The sequence below is a fragment of the Cetorhinus maximus genome, chromosome 8 (genome assembly GCF_964194155.1).
Source record: "Cetorhinus maximus chromosome 8, sCetMax3.hap1.1, whole genome shotgun sequence".
Lineage (NCBI taxonomy): Eukaryota > Metazoa > Chordata > Chondrichthyes > Lamniformes > Cetorhinidae > Cetorhinus > Cetorhinus maximus.
Genome location: NC_135886.1, coordinates 23276388 through 23289266, shown reverse-complemented (window position 1 = coordinate 23289266; position 12879 = coordinate 23276388). Strand labels below are relative to the sequence as shown.

General features: G+C 40.0%; 1 protein-coding gene across 1 annotated transcript in view; it reads left to right on the top strand.

The window, feature by feature from the left end:
• Positions 1–12879, top strand: part of LOC144683520 (SRSF protein kinase 1-like) — an 86941-nt gene that overhangs the window by 55260 nt on the left and 18802 nt on the right. The window contains exons 4-8 of the mRNA XM_078546590.1: positions 1396–1504; positions 2253–2340; positions 4312–4399; positions 10662–10768; positions 12296–12461. Coding sequence (XP_078402716.1) covers positions 1396–1504; positions 2253–2340; positions 4312–4399; positions 10662–10768; positions 12296–12461 — 558 coding nt within the window. The remainder of the gene's footprint in view (positions 1–1395; positions 1505–2252; positions 2341–4311; positions 4400–10661; positions 10769–12295; positions 12462–12879) is intronic.

Genomic DNA, 12879 nt, shown 5'->3' with positions numbered 1-12879 from the left:
TCATGAAGTACCACCAGCTGTGTACCTTTCCACCCTTCACTGCTTTGTCATCTTCATAACTTTAAACTTGACTGTTTTACTATGCTGTATTACTATTTGTGCAGGAGGCAAAACCCAACCTATTTGAATTTTGCATGACTAATGTGGGTGGTTAGGGAGTTTCCCATTGATAGCTTGCGTACAACAGGACATTTGTAAACTCTATCCAGTTAATCCATGACTACTAGTTCTCAATTAATTTAGCTCTTCACGAGCAATATCATTACTATTTGAGTCTGTGCGAACTTGTTTTTCTAACAAGAAAATATAGGGATATGATACATTGGTGTTACTTTTGACTTGGAGTTAACAAATTACAAGCTATATTGAAGTTGGGGCCTTGAGAGGAGGATCCTTGGGACTTGTCTGCAGTTTGTACCCCCAGGCTACTTCTCTATTTCAACTGGGGCAAGAATCATTGCATTTTATTTCTTGAATTCCACCATACAAACCACAGCTGAAAAATAATTCTTGCATAGGTTTAAGTTACTGGCCTTGTCTTTTTTGATGCAATTCACCCAACATCTGGTGAAATCAGCCCAAAAGATTGGAATTTTCAGCACAAATTAATGCAAGTAGGGTTTCTGTAATCTCTCAAAGAACTTGAGAGTATTTGGTCCTGCCCACAAAGCTGGCCACGCCCCAGGACAAATTAGTCACTGAACTTCAGCTAATTGCATCCGTTTGAAGCCCTTTGCAGATGTTCTTTAAAGTTAAGCTGAAAATTTTGACCATAAAGATAGCATTAGATGCTTTTTAAAAAATCTTTGGACTTTTGTTTCATTTACTAAAGAACTGACTGATGTACTCCAATATGACGAGTGAAGTGTTTTTATTCCAAGTCATTTTTAGCCATTCTAAAACTGGCTACTCAAAGTGGTGGATTGACTCAGTGATTAAAAACGTATTTTTTTGTGATAAACCCATTCTCAGCTGTGTTAATGAAACTGCACCAAGTTACCACTCTTAAATATATTGGAATATTTTTCAAAGCAGTATATATTTTTTTTGGAACCTCTACCCCAATAGTAAGTAATAAGTATTTTGTTTCAGTTTGGCTTCAGGCCAAAATTAATTTGTGTAATGGCTCCAGTTTATGGGTTTTATGCAGTTTTGGGAAGGGAGCAGACATGATGTCTATCTCAATATCTTCTATTTTAATGGGCATCTTCATGTGATTTCCCCACATTACTTCAAAAGCCCTGGGTTCAATCCCTTGATGTATTAACTTTTCGATCTTTTGTAAGAACACATTCTTTTACTTTATAAATCACTGACAATGAAACCTAAGTACAGATCTCTTCAAGTTTTAATAGCTGATACTTCAACATACATTGTCCTCTTTGGATGTTACAGGTGGATATCATCATGTCAAGATTGGCGATCTTTTTAATGGACGATACCATGTGATTCGAAAGCTGGGATGGGGCCATTTTTCCACAGTTTGGCTATGTTGGGATATTCAGTAAGTCACTTCTAACTAAGCCATTTAAATCTCTAGCTATCTTTTTTCTGTGGTAGCTTTCATGTTGGCAATTTTAAGCAATTTGTGCAATTGATTACTACTGGCAAATTTTATGGTGTGGAGTTCAATGGCACTAGATCGAAGTGTGAATGGTGTCTTTTTTAAACAAGTCCAGACCAACCGTATTTAACAGTCTGACTGTTGGCAGATCACTACAACTGCATGGCTTAACTTCACACTTTGTTTATAAGAAATGCAGTGCTGCGATCTTGCTTTCATAGAAAGCTGCCTGGATGCATCTGACTCATGATTTTGGGAAAGTCTGCAAACTCTTTGAAGCCCTAATATGTTGTCTTGGTTACAAAAACTGTCTCTGGCTATGTCCTACTGACTCATCTAATACACACAAGATTTGGACACAATTGTGAAAGCTAAGTGAGAGGTATCTTGTCCATCATCATCCAACCCTTAAAATAACTGGTGACTGACCAGTTGAAACAAATCCAAACGCTTTTTGTTTGGGTCAGTTGAAATTGAGTAGGAGAGGAGGTTCAAGTTTCCTGTGTATATCTGTACTTGAAATTAAAACAAAAGCACAAGACGTTTTCAATTTTTAAAAGAACTCCAACTTAAGACACTCTTGGGATGTGGCAGATTGCTAATTGTATTTATTATGATCAAAAATGGAAGATTATTTCTACATCATCCTTGTATTGAAACAAGTATTAAACTACTACTCTTAATTTAGAGGGAAAAGGTTTGTTGCCATGAAGGTTGTCAAAAGTGCTGAACATTATACAGAAACTGCCCTGGATGAAATCAAACTACTGAAAGCAGTAAGTATGAGGTTTTTATTTTGAACATTTCTAATGACAACGGCATCAATAATAAAGATTTCTAAACCTGACCCCTAACAATGGCCCTGTTGATAGTCATTATGACAGGCCATGCAGGTCGATTTCATTGTTTTGGTGATTATTTCTAGTTATACAATGAATTTCTTAACCTACTGATTACGCCACTTTAGATGAGAGATCTGTTTATTCTGATGGCAGTGAAAAGGTGAGAAGCATTGGGGTTGATCTGAGTTGAATAGTTTTCCAAAAAAGAAATTTAGGTGGCCTGTCCAGGTACAAATGGAGGCAACTATAACCAGAACTTGTACCATATGAAATTCTGGCAGTTGCACACCAGGTCAGAAGAACAACTAAGGTTGCAAGAATACTCTACATTTTGTAGTGATTTTTAAAATGTAGTTAGCTATTACCCCATGAGCCAGAACTCCATGCGATACAGATCTTAGAACTTTGGAGTGTACCGAGTCCTAGGGTAGGATTTTTTTCGGCACTTACCAATACAGTTATAATATCATGATTTGGTAAAAGTTGCTGACCCAGATGCAAGTCAAGGAGTTACACATTCACAACTGAAGAGAACTTGTTACTCAAACACTTTTTTTTAAGAAAAAAATCTATGCTTCACTTTTGGGTCTTGCACGTGAGCTTCACTAATACAGCAAAACTTTACAAGTAAATCAAGGTACAATATGTTGTTTCTCAAAGTCTAACTTTTGCATGGTTGTTGTACAGAGTCTTGGTCAGATACTATCTGGAGTACTGTGTTTGGTCTTGAGCATTGAACCTTTAAAGGATATTTTGCCCTTGGAAGGCATACAATACTAATTTGCTGGAAGGGTGAGAGGGATCTAATCAACGTTTAAAATAATAAAATGATTAAGTAGGGTAGATAGAGAAATTATTTCCTTTGGTGAGGGAGTCAAAAGCAAGAGGGCATAATCTTAAAACTGGAGCTAGACCATTCAGGAGTGAAATCAGAAAACACTTCACCCAAAGGCTGGTGGAAATCTGAAACTTTTACCTCCACCGCCACCTGTCCCAAAAGGCTTACTAATGTTAAAATAGGTGCAATTTTTAAGCCTGAGACTGATGACCTTTTGTTAGCTAAAGCTATCAAGAATTGGAATGAAGGATTTGAGGTACAGATCAGCTCTAATCTAATTTAAATGGCAGGACAGGCTCAGGGCAAAATTGTCTACTATGAACAATGCAAGGTTATCAAGTTAATTGAAAGGCTGGGGACATTTATTTTTTCTACAACCGTTATTATTTTAATTGAAGCATCTATAATTAAACTTTTATGAAAAATTATTTTTATTTTGAAAGGCATCGTTAGAAATGTGTTTTGAATATATCAACTTTGGCAACAAGAATGTGAGCAGCGATCTGACAGGATTTTCATTTTTGTTTACTTAAACCTTTCCTCTTGAAATGCATAGATAGCAAAAACAGCTATGACAACATACCTAATTGTACTTCAAAATATTACTGATAAATGACAGCATAGACCTGATCCAACAGAGATTCCTTGAGGGCCTGGGCCTCTGTATTGAAAAGCACTTCTTAAAAATCATTTGAATTTTTCATTGATTTAATAAGCATTTAGCTATTAATTTATAGATGCAGCAGGTCCAAAAGACTAATAGTATGTAATTGTTATGACTTAAGCTTGTTCCACATATTTTGTCTCCTGGGCAGTATAAGCAATCTGCTTGCATTGATAAGCCCATATCCTTATGAACAGAAGTGGCATTATGTGCAAAATAATCTGAAATAGCAAACAGCTGGGACCATTTTTATAGTTGTGGTATGGATTTGTATCTTTGTGTTCATAATTGTTCTGTTTGAACAAATACCACTTAATTTTTCTACTACTGTGTTAAACCAGTGTCTATGTAGATAGAATGGTACTTAGATGAGAAAATATAATTTCTTGGTCATCTTTTTCAGGTTCGCAATAGTGACCCCAATGACCCTAATAAAGAGAAGGTGGTTCAGTTATTGGATGACTTCAAAACTTCTGGAGTGAATGGATCCCGTATCCTTTTTTTTGAAAAACAGTTTTCATTTTCAGCTTAATGAAATTAAACCAGTGGGCTGTATTCACAATGGTCATAAAGCCATTTATTGCACAGAAGGAGGTCTTTAGGCCCATCGAGTCCAAGCTGGCTCCTTGCAGAGCAGTCCAGTCAGTCCAACCCCTCCCTTGCCCTCAGACCCTGAGGCCCTGCAAGTTTATTTCCTTCAAGTGCCCATACAATTTCTTTTTGAAATCATTGATTGTTTCCACCCTTGTGGGCAGCACGTTACAGGTCTTTACCACTGGCTGCATAAGAATTTTTTCTCTCATTCTCCCTGCATCTTTAGCCCAGCATTTTAAGTCTCTGTCCCCTAGTCCTTTTACTCTAGTCCTTGTACCATCAGCTAATGGGAAAAGCTTTTCCTTCTCTACCTTTATGCAAGCCTGTCATAATCTTTTACACCTCTGTCAAACCTCCCCTTAATCTCCTTTGCTTCAAGGAGAGAGCAACCCTAGCCATTCCAACCTAACCTCGTAACTAAATCCCAAGCAGCAACCATTCCGATAAATCTCCTCTGCATCCTCTCGAGGACCTTCATACCTTTCCTACAGTGTGGTGACCAAAGCTGGATGCAATACTCTAGTTAGGGCCTAACTGGAGCTTTATAAAAATTCAACATAACTGCCCTCCTTTTGTACTCATGCCTCTATTTATGGAGCCCAAAATCTGGTGTGCTTCGCTAATTACTTTAAGTATGTTCTGTTGAAGGGTCATTGGACTCGAAACGTCAACTCTTTTCTTCTCCACCGATGCTGCCAGGCCTGCTGAGATTTTCCAGGTAATTCTGTTTTTGTTTTGGATTTCCAGCATCCGCAGTAGTTTTTTGTTTTTACTTTAAGTATGTGGTTGACACTTAAATGCCCTCTGAAATGGCCTAGCAAGCCAGTCAGTTGTATCAAACCACTAGAAAGTCTATAAGGAATGAAACCAGATGGACCACCCGCAATTGACTTAGGCACCGGAACTCACCCCTATTGACCCTGCAAAGTCGTCCTTACTAATATCTGAAGGCTTGTGCTAAAATTGGGAGAGCTGTCCCACAGACTAGTAAAGCAGCAGCCTGACATAGTCATCCTTACGGATCATGTCCCAGACACCATCACCGTCCTTGGGTATGCCTTGACCCACCGACAGGACTGGCCCAGCAAAGGTGGCAGCACAGTGGTATATATTCAGGAGGGAGTTGCTCTGGGAGTCCTCAGCATTAATTCTGGGCTCCATGAAGTCGCATGGCATCAGGTCAAACATGGGTAAGGAAACCTGCTGTTACCACATACCACTGCCCCACCCTCAGCTGATGAATCAGTACTCCGCCATGTTGAACACCGCTTGGAGGAAGCACTGAGGGTGGCTAGGGCATAGAATGCACTTTGGGTGGGGGACTTCAATGTCTATCACCAAATACTGAGGAGCTGTCTTGAAAATAAACCAAGAGTGGCTCGGTAGCACTACTATTGACTGAGCTGGTCGAGTGCAAGAAGACATAGCTGCTAGACTGGGTCTGTGACATGTGGTGAGAGAACCGAGGGAAAAACAAACTTGACCTCATCCTCACCAACCTGCCTGCCACAGATGCATCTGTCCATCACAGTACTGGTAGGAGTGACCACCGCACAGTCATTGTGGAGACGAAGCCCTGTTTTCACATTGAGGATACCTTCCATCATGTTGTATGGCATCATGCTAAATGGGATGGAATTTGAATAGATCCAGCAACTCAAGACTGGACATACAAGGTGCTGAGGGCCATCAGTAGCATCGGAATTGTACTCAACCGCAATCTGTTATCATGGCTGGCATATCCCTCACTCTACCATTGCAGCCAAGCCAGGGGATCAGCCCTGATTTAACGAAGAGTGTAGAAGGGCATGCCAGGAGCAGCACCATACATAGCTTAAAAAAAAATGAGGGAGATGACAACCTGGTGAAGCTACAGCTTGAGACTACTTGCATGCCAAAGAGCATAAGCAGCATGCGATAGACAGAGCTAAGTGACCTCACAACCAGCAGATAAGATCTAAGCTCTGCAGTCCTGCCACATTTGTAAAAATTCATTCATGGGATGTGGGTTTTGCTGGCTAGACCAACATTTATTGCCCATCCCTAATTGCCCTTGAGAAGGTGGTGGTGAGCTACCGCCTTGAACTGCTGCAGTCCATGTGGTGCAGGTACCCATAGTGCTGTTAGGGATTAAGTTCCAGGATTTTGACCTGCTACAGTGAAGGAATGGTGATATATTTGCAAGGATTGTAAGCGGCTTGGAGGGGAATTTCCAGGTGGTGGTGTTCACATGCACCTGCTGTCCTTGTCCTTCTAGATGGTAGTGGTTGCGGGTTTGGAAGATGCTCTCCAAGGAGGCTTGATGGGTTCCTGCAGTGTATCTTGTAGATGGTATATACTGCTGCCACTGTGTGTTGGTTGTGAAGGGAATGAATATTTGTGGATGGGGTGCCAATCAAGCAGGCTGCTTTGTCAAGCTTCTTGAGTGTCGTTCGAACTGCACTCATCCAGGCAAGTGAAGAGTATTCCATCACACTCCTGACTTGTGACTTGTAGATGGTGGACAGGCTTTGGGGAGTCAGGAGGTGAGTTACTCGCCGCAGGATTCCTAACCTATGACCTGCTCTTGTAGCCACAGTATTTATATGGCTAGTCCAGTTCAGTTTCTGGTCAATGGAAACCCGCAGGATGTTGTTAGTGGGGGATTCAGCGATGGTAATGCCATTGAATGTCAAGGTGCGATGGTTAGATTCCCTCTTGTTGGAGATGGTCATTGCCCAGCATCTGTGTGGCACGAATGTTACTTGCCACTTGCCAGTGCAGACCTGGATATTGTCCAGGTCTTGCTGCATTTGTCGGTGAATCCTGCTTCCAGTTGTGAATGGTGGTGGACAATTAAACAGCATAGTGGAGGAGGAGGCTCCACAAATATCCCCATCTTTAGTGATGGGAGAGCCCATCATATTAGTGCAAAAGATATGGCTGAAGTATCTGTGACATTCTTCAGCCAGGTGCTGAGTAGATGATCCATCTCTGCCTCCAGAGGTCCCCAGCATCACAGATGCCAGTATTCAGCCAATTCGATTCCCTCCACATGATATCAAGAAACGGCTGAAGCCACTGGCTACTGCAAAGGCTAAGGGCCCTGATAATATTCTGACAATCATACTGAAGACTTGGGTTCCAGAACTTGCTGCGACCCACCATCCTGACTTGGAAATATATCGCCATTCCTTCACTGTAGCTGGGTCAAAATCCTGGAACTCGCTTCCTAACAGCACTGTGGGTGAAGGTGCACCACAGGGACTGCAGTGGTTCAAGAAGGCAGCTCACCACCACTTCTAAAGGGTATTAGGGATGGGCAATAAATGCCTACATCCCATGAATGAATAAAGAAAAAGTATGTCCTGCCACCTTCAAAGATTGATGCACATGTACTGCCAGGTTCCTTCCTACCTGCATAGTCTATAGAATTGTGCCAGTAAGTCTATATTGCCTCTCTCCATCTCTTCTACCAAAATGCTTAATCTTTCACTTCTGTATTAAATTCAGTCTGCCACTTAGCTGTCCATTCTGCTAGAATACCTATGCCCTGTCGATTGGTGTCATGCTGTCTGTTTGCCACACCTCCCCAAGTTTGGAAAATTTTGGAACTCTACTCTGTATTCCACGATACAAGTCATTTATGTAGCATAAAAACAGTGGTCCTTGGAGACACCTCTGTCTACCACCTTCCAGTCTGAAAGCAACCATCTATCATAACTTGCTGCTTTCTGTCCTGAAGTCAATGTTTTTGCAATTGCACAATGGTCCTCCTATCCTATTTCATCAGCCTCAATTTTGTCAACCAGCCTTTTATGTGCTACCTTGTCAAATGCTTTTTTAAAAATCCATATAGACAAGATCCACTGCATTTGCTTCATCAAGCTTCTCTGTTAACCTCATCAAAAAATTCAATTTGATTGGCCAAGTGCTATCTGCATTTTACAAATCCATGTCAGCTGTCCTTAATTAACTCAAACCTCTCCAAGTGGCTGCGATATTTACCCTGATTAAGGTTTCCAAAACCTTCCAACCACTCATGTTAGACTAACTGTCCTGTAATTGTTAGGACTGACCAAACACCCTTTCTTGAATAAGCATTTGCTACTCCCCAGTCATCTGGCATCTCTTGCCAACACTGCCCACCCCCACAACTAGGGAAGTTGGAAAAACCAAGATAAGCCCTTCCACTATCTCCATCCCCACTTTAGCAGCCTGGGATGCAAAGCCACCTGGAACAGACTTATCTACTCTCAGCAGAACCAGTCTGTCCGGTACCACCACGCTTTCAATTTTTTTGCACTGCCTATTGCCTCTATTATTTCTGCAGCAACTGATATTTTTGCAGGTTCCTCTTCCTTAGTAAACACCAATACAAAGAACTTAAATACCCTGACCTTGCCCTGTGCCTCTAAGCATCCATCACCACCTTTGCCCCTAATAGGACCCACTCTACCTCGTACTACCTGATCATTTACATGCTGATTGAAGCTTTTTGGGTCCCCTTTTATGTTGACTGCCATTCCTTTCTTATAGTCACTCTTAGCCAGTCTTATTTTCCTCTTCTCCCTCTCAACCTATTGTATTTGACCTGGTTTTTATTTCTCACCTGACATGCAGCATGCAACCTTTTTTTGGTTTCCATTTACCTAGTCATCCAGGGAACCCTGTTTTTGACTCCCTTGCCTTTTGCCCTTTGTTGGACTGTATCTAGTGTGTACCTGAAGCATTATTTCCTTTAAGATCAGTGATTGCTCTTACAGTTTTTCCCGTTGCTCTCTGGTTCCATTTTACCCTGGCTAGATCCTTTTCTCGTTGCACTGAAATTAGCCCACTTCCAATTTCGAAGTTCTAATATTAGATTGTTCTTTGCTGTTCTCTGGTACTAATCTAAACCTTATGATACGATGATCACTCTTGTCCAAATGTTTCCCACAAGCACTTGGCCCACCTCATTTCCCAGCACCAGATCCACCAATGCCTCCTTTCTAGTTGGGGTTAAGAACACACTGATCCAAGGATAGCCAAGATAAAACTTAATTTCTTAAGTACGCTTATATATTGTATTATTAAGACTGAGTAGCTGAGTGAGCTCCCTGCCTTGACTGGTTTCTTCTTGTCTGGTTTGCTGATTTTCTGTTCCTCTGTTAATCTGGAGCTAAGGGCTACATTTGAATATTTGCTGTTTGGTTGAAAGTATGATTCGTTTTACTGACAGTGGGGAAGTAAGAATGCTGAAAGTTGATCTAGTTTTGTCATTCGAATGATCGTAGTTTTTTTAAATGTTGCTTTGAGCAATGCTTTGCATTAACTTGCTTTGGCTTATTCGAAGTATTGCAAAGCCAAATTTCGTTGGTGCGTTGTGAAGCATAGTTAACTATTATGAAGCAAACAATGGCCATATTCCAGAACTGCCTGTTGGTGTAGCTCTGATTTTACTTCTATGACTGATATAATCACATTTAATCTGTCATATAAAAAACACAACTTTTTTAATATATAAATTGTGCCCATCAAGATGGGAAGGAACACCTCATTTCAGAAATGCAATGTCAAACACTCTTAAATCAGTTAATACAGCCAGATCACTTCTACACTGTCCCAACAGCATGCCTCGGAAAAGCAACCACTTTTCTACCAGTGTGCGGTCTTTTCCATTTCCTAGCCATATTTCGGCCTCTCTGATTGCCACAGAAGTAAGAACATGGAAACAAACTTTCAGCCCAAACAGTACACATTGCTGCTTACCCTCCACATGAACAGTATTTCAGCAATGTTCTCTAGGTGCGTGTATTAGGAACTAGTTAGACATTGCACAAACTCATCTTGTATTAAACAATAAATAGCCTGCAGTTTAAAGAGATTAAAGAGTTTAAAATTATTCTGGATTTTGCGAAGGGCTGATGGCGCTTGGGCAGTGTTTGTGAAAGTACTTTCTTGTATAACGTGCCTGACCAACATTTTCAGGGTTGCTTTGGAAGATTGGAATTTTTTGACTAAATGTGAGCTCAATACATGCCACTGAAATTGACTCTCTTCTTTAAGTAATTGTTCCCCTGGAGGGTTCTTATCTAAATGATATAAATTTCCTGGTTTGAATAACATCCTTGGTTTAGTGCTAATTGTAACCAGCATCTGAAGATCCAAGACTAGAACATATCCTTGACCTAGTTCAAGATGTTTGTATGGTGTTTGAGGTATTAGGTCATCATCTATTGAAGTGGATCATCAAATCAAACTACCAGGGACTTCCTATCAATTGTGTCAAAAGCATCATTCGACAAGTAAGTGTGTGCTTTTTAAAGAAGGAAGTTGTAAGGAAATGAAACAAATGGGAGGATCTACAAATCGATAAGCTTGGGGCCTTATTGGAAAGCTAATTGAATTAATAAATAAAATGCAACAGTAGCTGACAATTTTTTGCTGTATAGTGCTCCCTCTTGTGGTAATCTTCGTTAGTTTGTGTTCATTTTTCTGATTACCAGTATGGAAATATATTTCCTTCGACAATATCAAACAACTTGTGCTACATTTGTTACATATTAAAGCCCTTGGTAGCTAGCTGAGAGTTTGTTCTGAAAATGTGTAAAAGGCAGAAACTTAGACAGCATTGTAGATTTTGTATTGTAATCTATAATGAGCTGTTTAGTATTTACATTACTACACATTTCTTTGAAATGTTTGCAGTAGTGCTGCCTCTGGGCTACAGTGTTCCAATTTTTAAAATAAATATTTATTTAGTTTGCATGTTCATTACTTCACATATGAGGAAATGTAAATAATGTAGTGTTGATCAGGTTAATCTAGTTAAGTGATTTTTTTTGCTAACCAAGCTTAAAATTGCAAGATGGATGGGGGTGGGGGAACCCTCTGAATCTATGCCTGACTTTAATGAAATATAAAGTATTTCCTTTTTTTGGAATTTTGTAGTTTGTTATATAATTCAGAATTTTGAAACTTGAAGGGGTTTCACACAGATGCATACAACAGTCAGTGTCAGCTGTGGCCCAGGTGGTACCAGCCTCACCTAAGTCAGAAGGTTGTCGGGCTTCAAGCCCTACTCTAGGACTTGAGTGCACAAATCGGAACTGACACTCTGGTGTATTGAGCAAACACTACTGTTGGAGGTGCTGTCTTTTTGATGCAGTGTTGAACAGAGGCCCTGTCTGTCCTCTTTGAGTGGTAATAAAAGATCACACAGCACTAATTCAAAGAGCAATGGGATTATCCCTGGTGCCTTTGCCAATATTTATTTATCCCTCAACTGACTCTCAGATTATCTCGTCATTACCATGTTGCTCTTTGTGAGCATTTGCTGAGTTCAAATTAGCTGCTGTGTTTTCTGCATTATAACAGTGACTATACTTCAAGAAATGCTACTTTGCCCTAAAGTGCTTTGAGACTTCTGGTGTTAAGTGTTTCTTTTTTCAGAGAATTTGGTTACACAAATGAGTAAGAAGAGTTTTATTACAATCACATTTGCAGGATAAAATTCCATTCTATTTGTGCAATGAAGATTTTGCCACTGTTGATCAGTTGTAGGCGATATAAACTTGCATACAATTAAGTGTAGAGAAAGGCTTATTAATATTTGAAGATTTACAAAATGGTGAATAACAAATGCACCCACATCTGGAATAGAAAGAAAGCTTCAAGTTTCAGGTGTTGCTTTGCATTCTAATGGTGGTTACAAGGGTGTAACCTACATCAAAAGTTCCATGTGTGCACTTTTCGTTAAGAGAATTAGGGTTCACTTGTGAACATGCACTGGTATCGTGTAACATTTTTCAAACTCTTTTAACTCCTGCAAGGTCCTTCAAGGACTGGATTATTTACATTCCAAGTGCAAGATTATCCATACAGACATAAAACCAGAAAATATCCTGTTGTGTGTGAATGAGGCTTATGTGCGCCGCCTGGCTGCAGAAGCAACAGAATGGCAAAAAGCTGGTGCTCCTCCACCATCTGGTTCTGCAGGTAAGTTTTTATCAAAACTGCAATGGTAGAAATTGAATTTAGGAGAAGACCATTCATCTCATTGCGGCAATTATCCAAACTTTCAATACTTATTTCATTTCCCAGGCCTTTTTCTATGCTTTTTTTTATTTTCCTTCAACAATTTATCCAATTCCCTCTTAAATTTCACAATTAACTTAGTTTCAGTAACTAAAAGGGAAAAAAAAAAACTCTTGGCATTTCCCTTTATGCTTCTAATAATTTTGCATTTTATGTGCCTGTTTCAACTCACTGACTTGCAGCAATAGTTTTACACTGTTCATTTTCAAATCCTTTAATTACGAATGCTTCGACAGAACATCTCCTTAACCTTTTCTCTCTTGATGACCAGCCAGCCTCTTTTCTTAAAAGTTCAATGATATCCCTTTAATCATTGGGA